This window comes from Ranitomeya imitator, chromosome 5 (genome assembly GCF_032444005.1).
Source record: "Ranitomeya imitator isolate aRanImi1 chromosome 5, aRanImi1.pri, whole genome shotgun sequence".
Classification (NCBI taxonomy): domain Eukaryota; kingdom Metazoa; phylum Chordata; class Amphibia; order Anura; family Dendrobatidae; genus Ranitomeya; species Ranitomeya imitator.
Window position 1 is genome coordinate 148,046,134 of NC_091286.1, and position 24,048 is coordinate 148,070,181.

At 44.0% G+C, this 24,048-nt stretch overlaps 1 protein-coding gene across 9 annotated transcripts in view; it reads right to left on the minus strand.

Annotated features, from left to right (window-relative positions):
• Positions 1-24,048, minus strand: part of LOC138681586 (uncharacterized) — a 1,359,044-nt gene that overhangs the window by 1,107,157 nt on the left and 227,839 nt on the right. The window contains exons 3-4 of one of the 9 annotated variants that reach the window (XM_069769207.1): positions 22,197-22,561; positions 21,005-21,532 (exon numbers count right to left, since the gene is read on the minus strand). The exons of the other annotated variants lie outside the window; for them this stretch is intronic. Of the exons in view, the coding sequence (XP_069625308.1) occupies positions 21,128-21,532; positions 22,197-22,561 (770 nt within the window). The 3' untranslated portion in view covers positions 21,005-21,127. Of the gene's footprint in view, positions 1-21,004; positions 21,533-22,196; positions 22,562-24,048 lie in introns of those variants that run through there. 9 annotated transcript variants of the gene reach the window in all.

Below are 24,048 nucleotides of genomic sequence, written 5' to 3' on the forward strand. Positions count from 1 at the left end.
GAGCAGAGATATAATCTACTGATGGGAAGGCGACATTGACAGAGTAAAAGGGATGGTCTGGTGTGTTATCTGTGAGGGCAGTGTCGACCCATTCACCACTCGTACCGTTACTGGTTGAGCTAGCATAACCAGGGGTATTGCGTGACGTTGGGCGAAGGCAGAAGACATAAAATTGCCCTCCGCCCCAGAATCCACGCAGAGCTCTACTGAGTGGGAGGATGAGCCTATAATAATTGTCCCCTTAAAGGACAATTTGGAGGCAAACGTTGCCGTGTCTAGTGTACCTCCACCCACTACCACTAGACGCTGACGTTTCCTCGACCGCTGGGGACATCTGGTGGCAAGATGTCCTGACTGCTGGCAAACATGACATACCTTGAGTGCACAAGCGGTCCAGGACTTAGATCCCGCTCGTGACACTTCCATGGCCTCATGTGACTCAGGAACCCGGACCGGAGATTCCAGAGGTTTGGCGAAGGTAGGAGCCAGCCGAAACCTCTGCCTACACTGGGCTCGTTCTAACCTCCGCTCGTTAAAACGGAGGTCAATACGAGTAGAGATAGTTATTAACTCCTCCAGTGTAGCAGGAATCTCCCTAGTGGCCAGAGCGTCCTTCACGTGATCAGCCAGCCCCTTCGAAAATATGGGGATAAGGGCTTTATCCAACCACTCCAGCTCAGAAGCTAAAGTGCACAAGTGGACGGCAAAATGGCTGACCAAGGACTCACCCTGAGTTAATGCCAGCAGTTGGAGCGCAGTATCATGGGTGCCTTGAGGTCCTAAAAAGACCTGTTTCAGAGTGCTCAGAAACAGCGGAGCACTCTGCACCACATGATCGCCACGCTCCCACAGCGGCGTAGCCCATTCCAACGCCCTGTCCGACAAGAGAGAGACAATAAATCCCACCTTAGCCCGCTCTGTGGGAAAACGTGCAGCCAGGAGCTCGAGGTGAATAGAGCACTGACTCACGAATCCCCTGCAAGATTTGCTATCTCCAAAAAAAATTTCTGGCAGCGGGAGGCGAGATAATGTCGGAACAGGGGTGGCAGTGGACAAGGTTGCTGCAGCCAAGCTAGCAGCCTGTACAGCAACTGCGGTAACATCCACAGCTGAGGTTGAGCACTCGAGAGCCGCCAACCTACCCTCCAGCTGCTGGATATACCGCAAGGATTGCTGTATGTCCGTCATTACTAGCCAGACCCTGGCGCTAGTGTAATGTTAGGGCTAGCGGAAGGCGCCAAATAATAAGATAGATTAAGGTGCGTTCGCAGCCCGGGGTCCACCGTGCAGAGATGGAACCTGCTGCCAAGTAATGATGGACTATATGGCGGTACAATGTGAATACACACATGGGTTAACTTCACCCTGTGTGAAGGAAGCGAACCCTGTTAAGTCACAGGGCCGCGGTACCGCACACAAGAGCGCAAGCAAGGAGTCACCAAGCTCAGTCCCAAGACTTGGGATCCGAGTCGGACTAGACTACTTGCGCTCGACACCGCTAAGGGGGTGTCAGCGTAACCAAAGTAATAATAACAGATGCACGAGAGTGCATGCGGTGCCGCACTGGCGGACGCCACTAACCACCCAAGCTTGGGTCAGGAAAGCGGTGTTAAAGCGCACGGCGCCGCACTGGCGGTCACAGCAATTAGACGCTGTATGGTGTGTAACGTGCTGGTAGCTAAGTCGGGCGCTAGATAGCAATCACCCACCTTCCGCGAACAGTCATCCAATAGGGAGGGGATTTTAATGAACGACTTTCACTCACAACACACACGCGTTTACAAATGTACACTAGCGCATGGCCGTGCAGTCATGCGCAGCTTATATAGCTGCAGCACGTTCAGGACCTTCCAATAAAGGACCAATGGGAACCGCTGCAGCATCTGAGCATGTGACCCTCGATCTCCAATGGGAGATCTCACCCTGAGCATGCTCAGAAGGAAAAAGCAGGACTTAGATCCCAAAAGCGTCTGCTCGCCGCTGCCCAGAACTGGCTTCAATGGCAGAAGCAGGCAAAGCAGCAGTAATCCTATGCACAGAGTGAGACTGAGCAAGACGCTGGGAACGACGTCTCCGCAGAGCAGACTCTACTGCAGCTGGACAAGAATGGGAGACTGCAGCAGAGATGGTTCGAGATTCCCCCTGTGCAGAGACGGGAACTCGACACCTAACAGAGTATATAACTATTTTTTTATTTTCATTATTTTTTTTAACAGGGATATGGTGCCCACACTGCTGTATACTACGTGGGCTGTGTTAGATACCACGTGGCTGCTATATACTGCATAGGCTGTGTTATATACTCCGTGGGCTGTGTGATATACTCCGTGGGCTGTGCTATATAGTGCGTGGGCTGTGCTGTATACTACATGGCTCTGTGCCGTATACTACGTGGTTCTGTGCTGTATACTACGTTGCTGGGCAATATACTACGTGACTTGGCAATATACTACGTGGCTGGGCAATATACTATGTGGCTCTGTGCTGTATACTACGTAACTGGGCAATATACTACGTGACTGGGCAATATTCTACGTGACTGGGCAATATACTACATGACTGGACAATATACTACGTGACTGGGCAATATACTACGTAGCTGGGCAATATACTACATGTCTGTGCTGTATACTACGTCGCTGTGCAATATACTATGTAGCTGGGCAATATACTACATGACTGGGCAATATACTACATGGCTGGGCAATATGAAACGTGGCTGGGCAATATATTACGTAGTTGGGCAATATACTACGTGACTGGGCAAAATACTACGTGGGCTGTGCAATATACTACGTGGACATGCATATTCTACAGTAGAATACCCGATGCGTTAGAATCGGGCCACCATCTAGTAGCTAATAAATACTACGATTTTATGGGGAGGATTTTGTGGATTATTGTGGATTCGTCAGTTAAATATTTCAGGTCCTGGGATATTTATATGCATCTTAATGGGTAATATGAGAAAAAGGCAGCTCTCCAAGTCATACAAATTGAAAAAAAGGTGTCTTTATTAAGTCCGAATGGCAACGTTTCGGTTCATAGAACCTTTCTTAAGCCTCTTAGTGAATATGACAGACTTTTCCATTGCCACGTTCCACTGCAAGAATTTATTCTAGGCAATAACTGGAATACATTTCTGTCATAATTTATGCCACTTTTGTGGTGTAAATTATGGTAAATTTGTTGTCTACACATCCTCCAGCTAAAGCTTGGGTCAAAAAGTTGGCACTGTTTCAAACAGTTTCAAATCGTTTTATGCCAGAATTCTGGCAAAAAGTGTATAATGATTCGGCCCCTATGTCTATATATTGGTGCACTTATAATACTTTACACTACTACAAATAATTGTAAAAAAAATGAGTCTATTATTATATTACTGTTTTAATTCACTAATAGAAATCATCATCTATATATCACTAATTACTGGATACAACTACAAGATATCATTATATCTCAACATTTTTTTTCAATTAAAGGGCTTATTCACACGTTGGTATTTGGTCTGTATTTTTCATCAGCGTTTGTATGCTAAAACCAGGAGTGCAACTATAACTGAAAAATGTACACCTGTTCTGTGTTTTGGGTGTCAAAACTCCTGGTTTTGGTATAGAAATAGCGAAGAAATAATGATCAAATATACGTTAGGTGTTGAGGTCCCGCTTCTGCACAGGGGGAATCTCAAGCCATCTCTGTTGCGGTCTCCCATTCTTCTCCAGCCACAGTGGAGCCTGCTTAGCGGATACATCAGTCCCAGCATCTAGCTCAGACTGATACTGGGCGACTGGTTACTACTGCTCTTCCAGGCTCTGCCTTCGTAGCTAGCACTGATCATCAGCGAAACGGGTCTTTCTGGGACTAAGTCCTGCTTTTTCCATATTGAGCATGCCCACAGGACGACCTCCCATTGGAGGTCGGGGGTCACATGCTCAGGTCCTGTTGCGGCTCCTATTGGACCATCTGGAAGGTCTTGTAGCACTGCCGCTATAAAAGGTTCGCATGGCCGCTCAGCCATGCGCTAGTGTACACTTGTAAACGTGTGTGTTGATGTGCGAAAGTCGCTCTTTAATCATCCGCTCCCTTGTGTTAGACTGCTCGCATAAGGTGGATGATTGCTATCTAGCGCCCGACTTAGTTATCTGCACTTGAACACACAAAACAGCGTCTAATTGCTGTGACCGCCAGTGCGGCGCCGTGCGCTATCACAGCGCTTTCCTGACCCAAGCACCGCACGCACTCTCGTGCATCAAAATTATTATTTCAGTCACTCTGACAACCCAGTTGTGGTGTCAAGCTCAACAGGTCGAGATGAACTCTAATCCCGAGTCTTGGGTAAGAGTTCTGTGACTCCTTGCTTGCGCTCTTTGTGTGGCACCGCGGCCCTGTGATGCAACAGGGTTCGCTTTCTTCATACTGGGTGAAGTTAACCCGTGTGTGAATACATATTGTACCGCCATATATTGTGTCATTACTCAGCAGCAGGTTCCATCTCTACACGGTAGACCCAGGGCTGCGAACGCACCTTATACTATCTTTCTAATTATTTGGTGCGTTCTGCTAGCCCTAACAATATACTGATGCGTGAATAAGGCCTTATATAGGATAACAGCATAAGGACATTTTAGTTTAGTTGTTAAAGTCAGTTTCCTATATCAACCATTATTGTAATATGAATCATTTGTAAAATATTTTTTTTATAAATAATGAATATAAAATAACTTTAGACATCATACGGGGGAAAACTATGCTGCCATTAATACTTTACCTCAGACATACCATTGTGGTTGTGTGTAGATTTTAGTCTGATGAGGAATAGCAGTTTTCATATGTGAAAGGCTTTATGTTTCATGGTGGGTCCTATGCGTAATGACGTAAAATGTATTTGTTGATTTCATACGTATCATACAATGAATTTAATGTAATAATATGTTAGTACACTGTCCTAAACGCAAGAAGCTGAGGACAATTTGGGGGTAAAGTAGATTTTATTCCAGCCAATGCCCATTCTGTGTGCACCTTTAAGTTGAAAATCATATCTACAGCAATAGCGTTTCCTAACATCAATGTAAATTAATGTGAATTTTACAAAGACATTGAATAGATTTGAGCAAAACTTGTAGTTACTCTGTGACTGCGAGAATGTATTCCACCTTATTGCTGCTCTATATCATTCTCACTATTGTTCCATACAAAAATACAAGGGTTGACCCAATGTAATTTTAAGAGTAACCATATTTTAATTTTTTCTCTATAACTTAAAAGTACACGACACATGAAAATAAGAAACTTTTTATTATAGCTTATTAGAGAAATCTGCTTCTTTCTCCTTCCCGACAGATCATTAAAAGGAACCTGTGATGTCAAAAAAACACTATTAACTTGCTGATATGAGGTTAATTTGATCATTAATAGCGTTTTGAACATGACTGATGCCCGCTCTTAAGAAAAGCCCCAATGCCAGAAGGAAATGTACTTCTTCATCCCCCCCACGCAGCAGTCGACGTTCAGTCAAAGGGTTGTCACCGACAATGTTTCCATCACCGCTTTGTGTATAGACAGCGGTGGCTGTAACCGTGCCGCCCAGCACTGACTGACAGCTGTCTCTAACGTTAAGTCTACTGTCAGTAGTGTCGGGAGCACGGTTACAGCCACTGCTCTCTAGTCAAAGTGCAGTGTCCGAATGCTGCCGGGGGAATAAAGTTTATTTCCTCCTGGCAGTGGGGATTTAAGTGCCGATGCCGGGCATGTTCAGAACACTATTAACCTGCAGTTTAACCCCAAATATGCAGGTTAATAGTGTTTTTTTTACGTGATAGGTTCCCTTTAATTTTCAAAACTCTCATTTAATGGGTAAGTTTTCGGTGAATGCAGATTTTCCCATTACTAAGATAGATGACAGTTGGTGCTCATAAGGTAATATGGAGAACTGTAACTGTTGTTCCAGGAGATCTTGCAGCAGAATGTGTGTCTGCCTCTATCTCTTGAGGGAAAGCACTAACTGTCATCTTGCTGAGTAATGGGAAAATCTGTTTTGCTGAAAAAATATTGTATAGATTTTATCCATGAATTAAGAGAGAAATATCAGTCCAGAGTAGAAAGAGGCAGATTTCTCAAATTTGATATATTACAAGTAGTAATGAGTGAGCATGCTTGCCACTGCTCGTTACTCGATTGAGCATAGACCAGATCGGATAGACTGATTGCTGGGTGGGGCTAGGGAAAATCCGGTGGTCATGGTATACATCGGTACCAATGACAAAGTTAGAGGGAGGTGGAAGGTCCTTAAGAATGATTTTAGGGAACTAGGAGAGAAGCTGAAGGCCAGGACCTCCAAGGTGGTGTTTTCAGAAATACTGCCAGTGCCACGAGCGTCACTAGATAGGCAGCTGGAGCTTAGGGAGGTAAATAAGTGACTTAGAAATTGGTGCACAAAGGAAGGGTTTGGGTTCCTGTAGAACTGGGCTGACTTCTCTGTCGGCTACAGGCTCTACAGTAGGGATGGGCTGCACCTCAATAGGGAGGGAGCAGCTGTGCTTGGGGAAAATGGTACGACGGATGGAGGAGCTTTTAAACTAGGATCTGGGGTAGGAAGGGTAGTTGTTCTAATAAGGGGATAGATAGAGTAGACACAGAGGGAGGCAGTAAGGGTAAATATGGATTTGGCGGGGGCTGGGATATGTAAGGAAAGCAGGGAGAAGAATAGGAGTAAAAAATGTGCTAATAATATTAAATGTCTGCTGGCAAATGCAAGAAGTTTAGTAAACAAAATGTACGAACTGGAGACGGAAACCTGACTTGACGAGAACCATGACTGGGTCTCAAACGTAGAGAGTTACACTAGATTTAGAAAGGACAGGAAAGCCAAAAAAAAGTTTGTGGGGTGTGCATCTTCGTTAATTCCACATTAAAACCTGTGTTAATGAGACATTGGGGGGAATTACAGCAATGTAGAGTCACTATGGGTAAATGTACATGGGGATGGTAATAATGGAAAGCTGCTAATTTGAGCTTGCTACAAGCCTCCTAATATAGCTGAACAGGTAGAGGATGAAATGCTACAACATATTAAAAAGGCAGCAAACAGTAGTAGGGTTCTTATAATGTGGGATTTTAACTATCCAGACATTCAATGGGACATAGAATCTTCTGGTTGTGCTAAAAGCTACAATTTCTTACAGTTCAAGACAATTACCTCTCTCAGCTGGTAGATGAACTGACCAGGGGAGGTAATCTGCTGGATCTGGTTCTGTCAAATAGACCAGATACAATTTCAGATCTACAGGTCAGACAGCATTTGGGAAGCAGTGACCACAACATGGTAGGTTTCAATCAAGCATTCAAAAGGGGCAATGCCAAAACCTGGAACTTTAAGAAAGCTGATTTTAACAAATTAAGGGAAGAGCTTAATTGTAAAAACTGGGACAAAGTCATGGTAACTGGGGATACCGAATATAAATGGGGCATTTTTAAGGGAATATTACTATAATCCTGCAAAAAACTTATACCCTCTGGTAATAAAATGGCAAGGAATAAAAAGAAACCATTATGGATGAACAGGACAGTACAAAGTTTAATAAGACAAAAACAAAGGGCAATCAAAACCTTGAAAACCGAGAATACTGAAAAAGTATTTCAGGAGTATAAAGATCTAAATAAGAAATGTAAAAAAGAAATCAAGCTGGCAAAGTTATCTACAGAGAAACAGATCGCCAACTACATTAAAAAAAATAAAACTTTTTTTATAAATACATCAATGCCAAAAAGAAAAAAATAGATGGTATCGGCCCTTTAACCCCTTAACCCCCAAGGGTGGTTTGCACGTTAATGACCGGGCCAATTTTTACAATTCTGACCACTGTCCCTTTATGAGGTTATAACTGATCCTGATGATTCTGACAATGTGTTCTCATCACATATTGTACTTCATGATAGTGGCAAAATTTCTTTGATATTACCTGCGTTTATTTGTGAAAAAATGAAAACTTGGCGAAAATTTCGCAATTTTCCAACATTGAATTTTTATGCCCTTAAATCACAGAGATATGTCACACAAAATACTTAATAAGTAAGATTTCCCACTTGTCTACTTTACATCAGCATAATTTTGGAACCAAAATTTTTATTTGTTAGGGAGTTATACGGGTTAAGGGTTGACAAGCAATTTCTCATTTTTACAACACCATTTTTTTTAGGGACTATATCACATTTGAACTAGAAGAAAGAACCTGGCACTCAACTTAATGCTTGTGAGATTTTAATCGTAATAGCCAAAAAAAGTTTCGGTCCTATATCTGGACCTTTATCAGTTATGTACTATGATGAAAAAAGTGAATGACTGTAGTGTCATATAAGGCACAGCATGGTCTGCGTCTGGTATTTGTGCAGATAGGTTTAAGGTACCGTCACACTAGACGATATCGCTAGCGATCCGTGACGTTGCAGCGTCCTGGCTAGCGATATCGTCCAGTGTGACAGGCAGCAGCGATCAGGCCCCTGCTGTGATATCGCTGGTCGGGGAAGAAAGTCCAGAACTTTGTTTCGTCGCTGGATCTCCCGCTGACATCGCTGAATCGGCGTGTGTGACGCCGATTCAGCGATGTCTTCGCTGGTAACCAGGGTAAACATCGGGTTACTAAGTGCAGGGCCGCGCTTAGTAACCCGATGTTTACCCTGGTTACCATCGTTAAAGTAAAAAAAACAACCACTACATACTTACCTACCGCTGTCTGTCCCCGGCGCTCTGCTTCTCTGCACTCCTCCTGCACTGGCTGTGAGCACAGCGGCCGGAAAGCAGAGCGGTGACGTCACCGCTCTGCTTTCCGGCTGCCCGGCGCTCACAGCCAGAGCAGAGAAGCACAGCGCCGGGGACAGACAGCGGTAGGTAAGTATGTAGTGGTTGTTTTTTTTTACTTTAACGATGGTAACCAGGGTAAACATCGGGTTACTAAGCGCGGCCCTGCGCTTAGTAACCCGATGTTTACCCTGGTTACCGGGGACCTCGGGATTGTTCGTCGCTGGAGAGCTGTCTGTGTGACAGCTCTCCAGCGACCAAACAGCGACGCTGCAGCGATCCGGATCGTTGTCGGTATCGCTGCAGCATCGCTTAGTGTGACGGTACCTTTAGGCACACAGACTGGACTTATTCACGCTGATAGGTGCTGTGCTTGTGTCCAGACATGGTATCCCCACTTGTCTTGTCAATCTTGCCTTGCGCAGGCGTGTACTATGGAGGACAGAGAAAGAACTTCAATCCAATATTGCAACCAGCATGCAGCCAGCGGGTAAGGAAAGGGTGAATCAAACACCCGAAAACCCCGCCTCCATGGCTGAAAATTGTTCCCTCCAAATTCAGGTGACAGAGTCCCTTTAAACATGCAGGGATTGCCTGCCATAAACCGTAATGCCGAAACCATGTTGGCTACTGTCATTGCTATGACTGGCTGGCCACATTGCCTCATCGGGCAATGCTCAGTTCTCTCCTCTGCAAGAAGTTCAAGGAGAGATTATATAGGAAGGGGAGCTTAGAGTAGAGCAGGCATACAGGCAGTCTTTAATCGCTTTTGCAGTACTTGTATACCGCTGCTGCACCATTAAAACAAAAGTCCTTTTCAGTGTTAAATACTGCCCTTTCTCAAGTAACATTGCTAGTACCTACATTCAGTGTAAAGGTACCGTCACACTCAACGACGATGCAGTGATATAGACAACGAGCCGATCGCTGGAGCGTCGCTGTTTAGGTCGCTAGGAGACGTCAAACACCGGCAACGCAGAACGATGCAGGAGCGATCCAGTTACTCACTTATCGTTCTCGCTGGTTGTTAGCTCCATGTAAAAACATTGCTGGCATCGTTGCTTTTGCTGTCAAACATGACGAATCACGCCGACCTGATGACCAAATAAAGTTCTGGACTTCTTGCTCCGACCAGCGATGTCACAGCGGGATCCAGATCGCTGCTGCGTGTCAAACACAACGAGATCGCTATCCAGGACGCTGCAACGTCACGGATCGTTGTCGTTCTCGTTGCAAAGTTGCTGAGTGTGATGGTACCTTAAGGATAGCTGGAGGATGAGTGATAGTTTTGGATTAGAGGCATATAGGCAAGGTTATTGCCTTACAGTCCTTCTATAGGTATACTGATGCTGCAACCTAAAAATGAAAGTCCTTTTCAAGGCTACATATTTTCTTTTCCCTATTAATACCAGAAAGTTTGCAGAAGTATATTATAGATGTGTGTCTCATGAGCTAGCATAGATGTACAGTATGTCTAATGAGCTAATAGAAGCATATGTCAGTATGGTATATCCTCAATATTAGTAAGATGAAGTGAAAAAAACAAGTGTAAAAGGTGTAATTTAATTACACTGCCTTGCAAAAGTATTTGGCCCCCTGGAACTTTTGAACCTTTTCCCACATATCATGCTTCAAACATAATGATACCAAATATAAATTTTTGGTGAAGAATCGACAACAAGTGGAACACAATTGAGAAGTTGAACAAAATGTATTGTTTTTTTTTTTTTTTATTTTGTGGAAATTCAAAAACTAAAAAGTGGGGCGTGCAATATTATTCAGTGCAGCAAACTCACTCCAGAAGTTCATTGTGGATCTCTGAATGATCCAATGTTGCCCTATATGACTAATGATGATAAATATAATTCACCTATGTGTAATCAAGTCTCCTTATAAATGCACCTGCTCTGTGATATTCTCAGGGTTCTGTTTGAAGCACAGAGAGCATCATGAAGAACAAGGAACACAACAAGCAGGTCTGTGATACTGTTGTGGAGAAGTTTAAAGCCGGATTTGGATATAAAATGATTTCCAAAACTTTAAACATCCCAAGGAGGCCTGTGCAAGCGATCATATTGAAAAGGAAGGAGTATCATACCACTGCAAATCTACCAAGACCCGGCCATCCCTCTAAACTTTCATCTCAAACAAGGAGAAGACTGATCAGAGATGTAGTCAAGAGGCCCATGATCACTCTGGATGAACTGCAAAGATCTACAACTGAGGTGGGACAGTCTGTCCACAGGACAACAATCAGTCGTACAATGCACAAATCTGGCCTTTATGGAAGAGTGACAATAAGAAAGCCATTTCTCAATGATATACATAAAAAGTGTTGTCTAAAGTTTGCAACAAGCCACCTGGGAGACACATCAAACATGTGAAAGAAGGTGCTCTGGTCAGATGAAACCAAAATCAAACTTTTTGGTAACAATGCCAAACGATATGTTTGATGTAAAGGCAACACAGCTCATCACCCTGAACACACCATCCCCACTGTCAAACATGGTGGTGGAAGCATCATGGTTTGGGCCTGCTTTTCTTCAGCAGGTACAGGTAAGATGGTTAAAATTGATGGGTGGAGCCAAATACAGGACCATTCTTGATGAAAACCTGTTGGCGTCTGCAAAAGACCTGAGACTAGGATGGAGATTTGTCTTCCAACAAGACAATGATCTCAAACATAAAGCAAAATCTGCAATGGAATGGTTCACAAATAAACATATCCAGGTGTTAGAATGACCAAGTCAAAGTCCAGACCTCAATCCAATCAAGAATCTGTGGAAAGACTGTTCACAAACGATCTCCATTAAACCTCACTGAGCTGAAGCTGTTTGCTAAGGAAGAATGGGCAATAATTTCAGTCTCTCAATGTACAAAACTGATTGAGACATACCCCAAGCGACTTTCAGCTGTAATCGGAGCAAAAGGTGGTGCAGCAAAGTATTAAGTTAAAGGGGCCAAATAATATTGCACGCCCCACTTTTCAGTTTTTGAATTTCCACAAAAATTTAAAATAACCAAAAATTTTGTTTAACTTCACAATTGTGTTCCACTTGTTGTTGATTCTTGACCAAAAATTTATATTTGGCATGTTTATGTTTGAAGCATGATATGTGGGAAAAGGTTGAAAAGCCCATTAAACCCTCAAGGCTTTTTGCACCTTCATGACCAGGACAAAATTTACCATTTCTACCACTGTCCCTTTATGAAGTGATAACTCTGGAAGGCTTCAACGAAACCCCCTGATTCTGAAACTGTTTCTTCACGACATATTGTACTTTATTGTACAGTGATAAAATTTCTCCGATATGACTTACGTTTAGTTGTGAAGAAAATGGAAATTTGATGAAAATTTAGCAATTTTTAAACTTTTCATTGGTGTGCCCTTAAATCAGAGTTATATCACACACAATAGTTAATAACATTTCACACATGTTGACTTTACATCAGCAAAATGTTTCTATACTTTGTTTTTGTTAAGAAGCTATAAGTTGACCATCAATTTCACATTTTTGCAACAAAATTTACAAAACCATTTTTTTAGGGACGACATCACATTTGAGGGCTCTGTATAACAGAAAATACCCAAAAGTGACACCTTTCCAAAAACTGCACCACTCAAGGTACTCAAAACCACATTCAAAAAGTTTATTAACCCGTCAGGTGCTTTACAGGAATTTTTGTAATGTGTAAGGAATTTTTTTTTGCAAGGGTAACAGGAAAAAATAGACCACATAATTTGTTGAGCAATTTCTCCTGAGCATGCGGATACCCCATATGTTGGGGAAAGCCACTGTTTTGGCACACGGCAGGGCTCAGAAGAGAAGGAGAGCCATTTGACTTTTTGAATTTAAACTTTGCTGGAATAATTAGCGGACGCCATGTTGCGTTTAGAGAGCCCCTGGTGTGCCTAAACAGTAGAAACCAACCACAAGTGACACCATTTTGGAAAATAGACCCCACAGGGAACCTATCTAGACATGTGGTGAGCACTTTTAACCTCAAGGTACTTCACAGAAGTTTATAACGTTGAACTCTAGAAATTTAAAAAAATCACATTTTTCCCACAAAAATGTTTTAGCCCCAAACTTTGCATTTTCATGAGGGTAACAGGAGAAATTGCACAATACAATTTGTTGTGCAATTTCTCCTGAGTACACCGATAGTTAATATGTGGAGGAAAACTACTGTCTGGGCACACGGCAGGGTTTGGAAGGGAATATTGAAGTTCACATTTAGCTGAATTGGTTTGAGAGTGCCATGTCACATTGGTAGAGCCCCTGAGGTGCCAGACCAGCAGAACCCCTCATAAGTGACCCCATTTTACAAACTATACCTCTCAATGAATTCATCTAGGGGTGATATATATCTTGGTACCGTGTTAGCCAGTGGATAGAAAAATATTTAGAATTGAGAGTCCTGTTGTGAATTCTGTGGCAGAGTTCACTCCTGTGGTCACAAGTGGTACTTCGGCTGATTCTCTCTGGGAGCTTCCGTTTGTGGAGGAAAGTGGTACTGCAGCTTCTGAGTTTCCTCCCTCAGGTGATCTGGTGAGGTCGTTAGCTGCTTCTCTACTTAACTCCACCTGATGCTTTGATCCATGCTTCCTGTCAATGTTCCAGTGTTGGACTTGTGTTTCTCTGGATCATTCCTGTGGCCTGCTGCTCTGCATAGCTAAGTGCTTCTTTGCTATTTGTTGCTATTTTTTCTGTCCAGCTTGTCTATTTGTTTTGCTGGAAGCTCTGGGACGCAAAGGGTGTACCTCCGTGCCGTTAGTTCGGTACGGAGGGTCTTTTTGCCCCCTTTGCGTGGTTTTATTTAGGGTTTTGTGTAGACCGCAAAGTTATCTTTCCTATCCTCGTTCTGTCTAGAATATCGGGCCTCACTTTGCTGAATCTATTTCATCCCTACGTTTGTCTTTTCATCTTACTCACAGTCATTATATGTGGGGGGCTGCCTTTTCCTTTGGGGTATTTCTCTGAGGCAAGGTAGGCTTATTTTTCTATCTTCAGGCTAGTTAGTTTCTCAGGCTGTGCCGAGTTGCATAGGGAGCCTTAGGCGCAATCCACAGCTGCCTCTAGTTGTGTTTGGAGAGGATCAGGAATTGCGGTCTACAGAGTTTCCACGTCTCAGAGCTCGTTCTATTATTTTGGGTTATTGTCAGATCACTGTATGTGCTCTGATCGCTATGTACATTGTGTTACTGAATTGCCTAGCATAACAGTACAGGAAGCCAAAAGTACTAATGATTCTCAATAGAGGGAAAAAAGAAGTTCTGAGACCATTTTTTTTCCTTAGCACTGTGATTTGTCTTTTTTTTCCCCTAGACATTTGGGTGGTTCAGGACACAGGTGTTACAATGGACATTAAAGGTCTGTCTTGATGTGTAGATCAGCTCACGGCAAGAGTTCAAGATATTCAAAATTTTGTGGTTCAGAATTCTTTGTTAGAACCGAGAATTCCTATTCCAGATTTGTTTTTTGGAGATAGAACTAAATTTCTGAGTTTCAAGAATAATTGTAAACTGTTTCTGGCTTTGAAACCTCGTTCCTCAGGTGACCCAGCGCAACAGGTTAGGATCGTCATTTCTTTTTTGCGTGGCGACCCTCAGGACTGGGCATTTTCTCTTGCGTCAGGAGATCCTGCATTGAGTGATATCAATGCGTTTTTCCTGGCGCTTGGATTGCTGTACGATAAGCCTAATTCAGTAGATCAGGCAGAAAAAAATTTGCTGGCTCTTTGTCAGGCTCAGGATGAGATAGAGCTATATTGCCAGAAATTTAGAAAATGGTCCGTGCTCACTCAATGGAATGAATCTGCGCTTGCAGCCATTTTCAGAAAGGGTCTCTCTGAAGCCATTAAGGGTGTCATGGTGGGATTTCCTATGCCCGCTGGTTTGAATGAGTCTATGTCTTTGGCCATTCAGATCGGTTGACGCTTGCGTGAGCGTAAATCTGTGTACCATTTGGCGGTATTACCTGAGATTAAACCTGAGCCTATGCAGTGCGATAGGACTATGACCAGAGTTGAACGGCAAGAACACAGACGTCTGAATGGGCTGTGTTTCTACTGTGGTGATTCCGCTCATGCTATCTCTGATTGTCCTAAGCGCACTAAGCGGTTCGCTAGGTCTGCCACCATTGGTACTGTACAGTCAAAATTTCTTCTGTCCGTTACCTTGATATGCTCCTTGTCGTCGTATTCTGTCATGGCGTTTGTGGATTCAGTCGCTGCCCTGAATTTGATGGACTTGGATTATGCTAAACGTTGTGGGTTTTTATTGGAGCCCTTGCAGTGTCCTATTCCATTGAGAGGAATTGATGCTACACCTTTGGCCAAGAATAAGCCTCAGTACTGGACCCAGCTGACCATGTGCATGGCTCCTGCACATCAGGAGGATATTCGCTTTCTGGTGTTGCATAATCTGCATGATGTGGTCGTGTTGGGGTTGCCATGGCTACAAGCCCATAATCCAGTATTGGATTGGAATTCCATGTTGGTGTCCAGCTGGGGTTATCAGGGGGTACATGGTGATGTTCCATTTCTGTCAATTTCGTCATCCACCCCTTCTGAGGTTCCAGAGTTCTTGTCTGATTACCGGGATGTATTTGATGAGCCCAAGTCCGATGCCCTGCCTCCGCATAGGGATTGTGATTGTGCTATCAATTTGATTCCTGGTAGTAAATTCCCAAAAGGTCGACTGTTTAATTTATCCGTGCCTGAGCACACCGCTATGCGCAGTTATGTGAAGGAATCCCTGGAGAAGGGGCATATTCGCCCGTCGTCGTCGCCATTGGGAGCAGGGTTCTTTTTTGTGGCCAAGAAGGATGGTTCGCTGAGACCATGTACAGATTACCGCCTTCTTAATAAGATCACTGTTAAATTTCAGTACCCCTTGCCATTGTTATCTATTTTGTTTGCTCGGATTAAGGGGGCTAGTTGGTTCACTAAGATAGATCTTCGTGGTGCGTATAATCTGGTGAGAATCAGGCAAGGCGATGAATGGAAAACTGCATTTAATACGCCCGAGGGTCATTTTGAGTATCTAGTGATGCCGTTCGGACTTGCCAATGCTCCATCAGTGTTTCAATCCTTTATGCATGACATCTTCCGTGAGTACCTGGATAAATTCCTGATTGTGTACTTGGATGACATTTTGATCTTCTCGGATGATTGGGAGTCTCATGTGAAGCAGGTCAGAACGGTTTTTCAGGTCCTGCGTGCTAATTCTTTGTTTGTGAAGGGATCAAAGTGTCTCTTTGGTGTGCAGAAGGTTTCATTTTTGGGGTTCATCTTTTCCCCTTCTACTATCGAGATGGATCCGGTTAAGGTCCAAGCCATCCATGATTGGACTCAGCTGACATCTCTGAAAAGTCTGCAAAAGTTTCTGGGCTTTGCTAATTTTTATCGTCGCTTCATCTGCAACTTTTCTAGTGTTGCCAAACCATTGACCGATTTGACCAAGAAGGGTGCTGATTTGGTCAATTGGTCTTCTGCTGCTGTGGAAGCTTTTCAAGAGTTGAAGCGTCGTTTTTCTTCTGCCCCTGTGTTGTGTCAACCAGATGTTTCTCTTCCGTTCCAGGTCGAGGTTGATGCTTCTGAGATTGGAGCAGGGGCTGTTTTGTCACAGAGAGGTTCTGGTTGCTCAGTGATGAAACCATGCGCTTTCTTTTCCAGGAAGTCTTCGCCTGCTGAGCGAAATTATGATGTGGGCAACCGAGAGTTGCTGGCCATGAAGTGGGCATTCGAGGAGTGGCGTCATTGGCTTGAAGGAGCTAAGCATCGCGTGGTGGTATTGACTGATCATAAGAACTTGACTTATCTCGAGTCTGCCAAGCGCTTGAATCCTAGACAAGCTCGTTGGTCGTTGTTTTTTGCCCGTTTTGACTTTGTGATTTCGTACCTTCCGGGCTCTAAAAATGTGAAGGCGGATGCTCTGTCTAGGAGTTTTGTGCCCGACTCTCCGGGTTTATCTGAGCCGGCGGGTATCCTCAAGGAAGGAGTAATTGTGTCTGCCATCTCCCCTGATTTGCGGCGGGTGCTGCAAAAATTTCAGGCTAATAAACCTGATCGTTGCCCAGCGGAGAGACTGTTTGTCCCTGATAGGTGGACGAATAGAGTTATCTCTGAACTTCATTGTTCGGTGTTGGCTGGTCATCCTGGAATCTTTGGTACCAGAGAGTTAGTGGCTAGATCCTTTTGGTGGCCCTCTCTGTCGCGGGATGTGCGTACTTTTGTGCAGTCCTGTGGGATTTGTGCTCGGGCTAAGCCCTGCTGTTCTCGTGCCAGTGGGTTGCTTTTGCCCTTGCCGGTCCCGAAGAGGCCTTGGACACATATCTCTATGGATTTTATTTCTGACCTTCCCGTTTCTCAAAAGATGTCAGTCATTTGGGTGGTCTGTGATCGCTTTTCTAAGATGGTCCATCTGGTACCCTTGTCTAAATTGCCTTCCTCCTCTGATTTGGTGCCATTGTTCTTCCAGCATGTGGTTCGTTTGCATGGCATTCCAGAGAATATTGTTTCTGACAGAGGTTCCCAGTTTGTTTCGAGGTTTTGGCGAGCCTTTTGTGGTAGGATGGGCATTGACTTGTCTTTTTCCTCGGCTTTCCATCCTCAGACTAATGGCCAGACCGAACGAACCAATCTGACCTTGGAAACATATCTGAGATGCTTTGTTTCTGCTGATCAGGATGACTGGGTGTCCTTTTTGCCTTTGGCTGAGTTCGCCCTTAATAATCGGGCAAGCTCGGCTACCTTGGTTTCGCCATTTTTCTGCAATTCTGGGTTCCATCCTCGTTTCTCTTCTGGACAGGTTGAGTCTTCGGACTGTCCTGGTGTGGATACTGTGGTGGACAGGTTGCAGCAGATTTGGACTCAGGTAGTGGACAATTTGACCTTGTCCCAGGAGAATGCTCAACTTTTCGCTAATCGCAGACGCCGTGTGGGTCCCCGACTTCGTGTTGGGGATCTGGTTTGGTTATCTTCTCGTCATATTCCTATGAAGGTTTCCTCTCCTAAGTTTAAACCTCGTTTTATTGGTCCGTATAGGATTTCTGAGGTTCTTAATCCTGTGTCTTTTCGTTTGACCCTTCCAGATTCTTTTTCCATACATAACGTATTCCATAGGTCATTGTTGCGGAGATACGTGGCACCTATGGTCCCATCTGTTGAGCCTCCTGCCCCGGTTTTGGTGGAGGGGGAATTGGAGTATATTGTGGAGAAGATTTTGGATTCTCGTCTTTCAAGACGGAAACTCCAGTATCTGGTTAAATGCTCAGGAAGATAATTCCTGGGTTTTTGCCTCTGATGTCCATGCTCCCGATCTTGTTCGTGCCTTTCATGTGGCTCATCCTGGTCGGCCTGGGGGCTCTGGTGAGGGTTCGGTGACCCCTCCTCAAGGGGGGGGTACTGTTATGAATTCTGTGGCAGAGTTCACTCCTGTGGTCACAAGTGGTACTTCGGCTGATTCTCTCTGGGAGCTTCCGTTTGTGGAGGAAAGTGGTACTGCAGCTTCTGAGTTTCCTCCCTCAGGTGATCTGGTGAGGTCGTTAGCTGCTTCTCTACTTAACTCCACCTGATGCTTTGATCCATGCTTCCTGTCAATGTTCCAGTGTTGGACTTGTGTTTCTCTGGATCATTCCTGTGGCCTGCTGCTCTGCATAGCTAAGTGCTTCTTTGCTATTTGTTGCTATTTTTTCTGTCCAGCTTGTCTATTTGTTTTGCTGGAAGCTCTGGGACGCAAAGGGTGTACCTCCATGCCGTTAGTTCGGTACGGAGGGTCTTTTTGCCCCCTTTGCGTGGTTTTATTTAGGGTTTTGTGTAGACAGCAAAGTTATCTTTCCTATCCTCGTTCTGTCTAGAATATCGGGCCTCACTTTGCTGAATCTATTTCATCCCTACGTTTGTCTTTTCATCTTACTCACAGTCATTATATGTGGGGGGCTGCCTTTTCCTTTGGGGTATTTCTCTGAGGCAAGGTAGGCTTATTTTTCTATCTTCAGGCTAGTTAGTTTCTCAGGCTGTGCCGAGTTGCATAGGGAGCCTTAGGCGCAATCCACAGCTGCCTCTAGTTGTGTTTGAAGAGGATCAGGAATTGCGGTCTACAGAGTTTCCACGTCTCAGAGCTCGTTCTATTATTTTGGGTTATTGTCAGATCACTGTATGTGCTCTGATCGCTATGTACATTGTGTTACTGAATTGCCTAGCATAACAGAGTCCTCAGTAGTTGATACCTTTTAATGGCTAACTGTTAGCTAACAGTTAGCCATTAAAAGGTATCAACTACTGAGGACTCTCAATTGTAAATATTTTTCATCTAGGGGTGCAGTGATCATTTTGACACCACAGGTGTGTCACAGAATTTTATTCCATTGCGCAGTGAAGAAAAAATAATTACATTTTTACCATCAAGATTTTGCGTTAGCTCCAGATTTTACATTTTCATAATGGGAAATGGGTAAAAATTGCATCAAAATGTGTCCCACAATTTCTGCTGAATGTAGAAATACCCCATATTTGGCTGTACTACTTATAATATGAATAGACTACCAGCGCACTACCAATATAGGTAAATATATACGGGGTGCATACAGAAGTGGTAAGAGACCATGAAAAGAAAAAAGAAGAAAAGAACCACTTCATATGATTGCACACCACACAATAAAGATAAATAATAAGGTAAACTTTTATTGACACATCAGATAAAAACAATTAAAACGGTAATATACCGACATCCCCACGTACACCCGCCAAAGCACTACAATACAAGCAAATGAAAGCGCCAATAATCACAATGCTAAATAGCAATAAATGACACAACACCCCATCAGTATCCCATGAGGCACAACACATGTATAGCTAAACCCTGATAGCATGAAGGGTGTAATAGGCACCTCTACCAAATAGGCACAAATACTGCCCACTAAGAGATAGGGAGAGAACCCATATAGGTCAATGTGGCATATAAGAACCAAGAGGCACCTAGACAACTGGGTCCAGATAATATGGTGGTAGAAAGATAGGACAATATGAAAGTAATAGATGTGCATCCGCAGCAATGCCCATATGTCAAAATATAGCTACCACCTGTAAGGAAAGTGTATCCAGGTCCCAGGTGCGGCCAGACAGAATACAGAGAGGCGCTGCGAAGAAACCCAAATAAGGGTAAAAGGCGCTGAAGGCAGGGCGAGCGTGGGGAGGAAGCCCAACGCGTATCGCCGTTGCAAGAACGGCTTCGTCAGGGGAAGGTGAGTTACAATGGTCAACATCGGTTTAAATCCCTTACATGAGGACGAGCTGGGGGACGAGCGACGCCGAGAACCGGAACCGGAAGTGACGCCGGAAGGGCGGAAGAGTGTGTAATAGCAGACGTCTCTGCCAATACTACACAGTGCGCATGCGCTGGAACTAACCAGCGCCGCGCATTATGTAGCCGGAAAGGAGCAAGATAAATAGCAGCACGAATGAATGGACACAGTGGGGGTACCCGACTAGACCGGTAATGATAGTAAGAAACCCCAAAATGATGGGAGAGCTGGACGTTACCATGTATATCACCCAAACCAAAAACACACAACCAGACAAAACATATAACGGGACATACAGGAAGGTAAATACCCATACTGGTGTGAAGGTATGATACAGCACAAAACAAGTGATCACGGGCAAGTACCGATGAATAACATTCCACTACGCTGGAACACCTAAAGGAGGGAAGAAATATTAATCAAAATAATGAGAAAAAATAATAATAAAAATAAATATAAAAAAAGGGGGAAAAGGAAAAAAGGGGAATGAAAGTAAAATCCAATATAATGGACAATCAAAAGCAACACACCTGTACTGAAAATACAAAAAACAGCATAGATAATAATACGAACACATCAACAACATGGCTCTGAGAATTTATTCAATAATTTAAACCAAACACAACGTCATTCCCATACTGTGAAAAAGTTATAATATAAGAAAACTGCCAAGAATAGATAAGGCAGATAGTCAGAAGAACGTAGGGCACATGCCACCTGGAAAAAACCAGGCGGTGTGATCTGACCATAAGGACCTGGATACAAGGGAAAAATGGACAAAGCCTAGCAGGGCCAATCAAAAACTGATATATATGGGACAGAGGATAAGAATAAGGTGGCACCGCACCCAAATACAAGTGAGGGCAACAAGTCCCCACATATACGCCAAACCGTGGTAAAGTGGATGCTGGTACCACAGCTAAAGATGACATAGACATCCTCTGACCCAAAAGAACAGGACATAAAGATATATATATCTAAAACGATCAAAGACATAATGTACAGACAAATCGCGTCCAGCTTGCTAGTAGAGATTCCATCTTCGTTCAAACAAACAAGAACAAACGCCAGGGGTTCCCAGGTACATCATAGTCCAAAAATACTTCAGATATAACTGTGGGTGACAAGCCCTCCTATGTCCATCATAAGTAGAATACCAGTGTCCAGGCATGTAATGCCAAAACGATCCTCTTGATGACATAAAGCAGAAGTAAGGATATCTTGTTCCACTTGGGGCAGCCCCACAAGCAGTCCACAGATTGCTCGCTGCCAAACGGAAAGACGTCATCCGTATAAACGGAGACCTGTAACACGGATTCCAGGAATAACCTGCACCCAGGGCAATCAAAACTTCAGGGAACACAGGTAGCATCTCAAAGGCATATAGAAAGTACAAAGGGCAGTCCCGATGGTCATCTGGGAGGGACATCTAGAATAAAAAGGCATCACGTTAGATTAACCCAAGAAACCGGTAAAGAGAAGATCTTCATTGATACCAGAGGGAGCGGTAGATTGTAACATAAAAATCCAACGGGCCTCTGCTTGTAAAAGCCTACTCTCCAATGATCCCCCTCTGTCAGACCCACGAATGCGTTCAAGTACCGCCACCTTAGTGCCCGAGTATTTACCGGCATGATATTTTAGAAAATGGGCTGCCACCGTAGTGAGCAATTTGTCCTTACGGAAATCAGTCGCAGCCGTGCCAATGGTGGAAAAATGTTTCTGTATACGTCGGCGCAACTCCTGGGACGTCTGTCCTACGTATACCAGTGGGCAAGGGCATATAATGGCATAAACGACATTTGTAGTCTTGCAGTTGATGTAGCTCTTAAGCCTATGCTCTGTCTGATCAGTTGGATTACAAAAGTTATCCCTCACTGGGTGCATAAACTGACAGACGTTGCAGTCGCCACAGGGGAAAGAGCCCTTCAATGAGATACCCCTATTCAATTTCACCGTGGGCCTAACATAGTGACTTCTTGTAAGAATGTCACGAAGATTCGGTGCTCTATCAATGGTCGTTCACTAACGATTTGTGATGTTGACAAATCCGTTGTAAGGATGCCCCAATGTCTCTGCAAGATATGCCTTACCTGAGACCAATGCGTATTGAACCCAGTGATGAAATGAACAGATTTGTCCAAAATTTTATCTCGTGGCTGTAATAGGGCCACTTGCGACTGCCCCTTGGCTCTCTGGTACGCCTGAGAAATATACTTATTGGGATAAGTCTTCTTCTTAAATCTCTTGGTCAAATCATGTGCTTCCCTGTAGAAGTCCTCGTCCCGCGTACAATTCCTCCTGGTTCTAAGAAATTGCCCAACCGGGATACCTTTCTTCGTATGGGACGGGTGAAAGCTGCGGAATTCCAGTAAGTTGTTAGTGGCCGTAGGCTTCCAATATAGGCAAGTGGACAGGACACCGTCTTGACATGCCACATTCAGGTCCAGAAAGTTCACTGAAGAGGGAGAACATGAGAAGGTAAGGAAGATGTTGTACGGATTGTTGTTAAGTGAACCAATAAAAGTCTCAACCTCATCCTGGGTACCTGTCCAAATAAAGAACACGTCATCGATGTATCTACGCCAACATCGTACCTTCGATGAAAACCATACGGAGTTGTAGACCACAGTGGACTCCCACCACCCTAAGAATAAATTAGCCAGGGCCGGGGCACAGCGAGCCCCCATGGCGACACCAGAGACTTGAAGAAAAAAATTCCTGTCAAAAAGAAAAAAATTATGTCTCAAAATGAAATCAAGGAGGTCCACTATGAACGAGTCATGTAGTCTGTCAGAGTTCTGCTGTTGATCAAGAAAAAAGAGCACTGCTTGCAGGCCATGGTCATGATCAATGTTAGAGTACAAAGACTCAACATCGCAGGTCACCATGATCTCACCTTGGGCCAAAGAAATGTCTTGCAGAGATGCTATAAAATGGGATGAATCCCTGGTGTACGAAGGAAGATCCAACACAAGTGGCTGCAAGAAAAAATCTATATAAGTGCAGGCCTTCTCACATAAGCTCCCTATGCTGGAAACAATGGGGCGACCAGGTGGTCTATGCATGTCCTTATGTATCTTGGGTAGCATGTAGAACGTTGATGTGGTAGGATGCTTAACCCAGATAAAATCTCGTTCCCCAGTGTTGATGATCCCCAATTTCAAAGCCCTGTCAATCAATGTTCTTAATTTGGTAGAATAAACACCCGTAGGGTCAGATGGAAGTTTTCGATAAAATCTGGGGTTCTCAAGTTGACTATATGCTTCCCTAGTATATAGCTCATGGGGCCAGAGGACAATGTTGCCCCCCTACTACTTAGACACACGGCGAGACTCGTGAGGGAAGGAGAGCTATTTGCCTCCTGGAGTGCAGGTTTTCCTAGAACAGTCTGTGGACTCCATATACAGAGCCCCTAAGTGCTAGAAAAGCAAAATCCCTTCTCAAGTGACCCCATTTTGGAAATTGCAACCTGCCATTGTAGTGACCAGTATGTTGTAGTGCCCAGTACATTGTAGTGACCAGCCCTTTACATTAGGTGGGCTCTCATCACTACAGAAATGCCAAACATATGGATGCTAAATGTGGTTTAGACACACTGGGGATCAGAAGGGAGGGGGGCATTTGGATTTGGCCCCACAAAATTTTCTGAATTTCTTTTGGTGGGTGATGAACCATTTAGCTTTTCCAGAGCCTTTGTACTACCAGCAACATGGAAGCCCCTTATATTTCCATTGACAGATGACGGATGTGAATGGGGATTTGATTTTTTGTGGATTGAGTTGAAGCTTTTATTGGGAACATTTTACATTAACATTTAGGATCACATTTATCCGGTGCTCTACGCTGAACACTTACTTTGGGGTTTCCGCTTATTTCTCCAAGTGATGTGACAGATGAAACCCCCAATGGATCCATTCACTATAATGGGGAAGCAGAGTTACT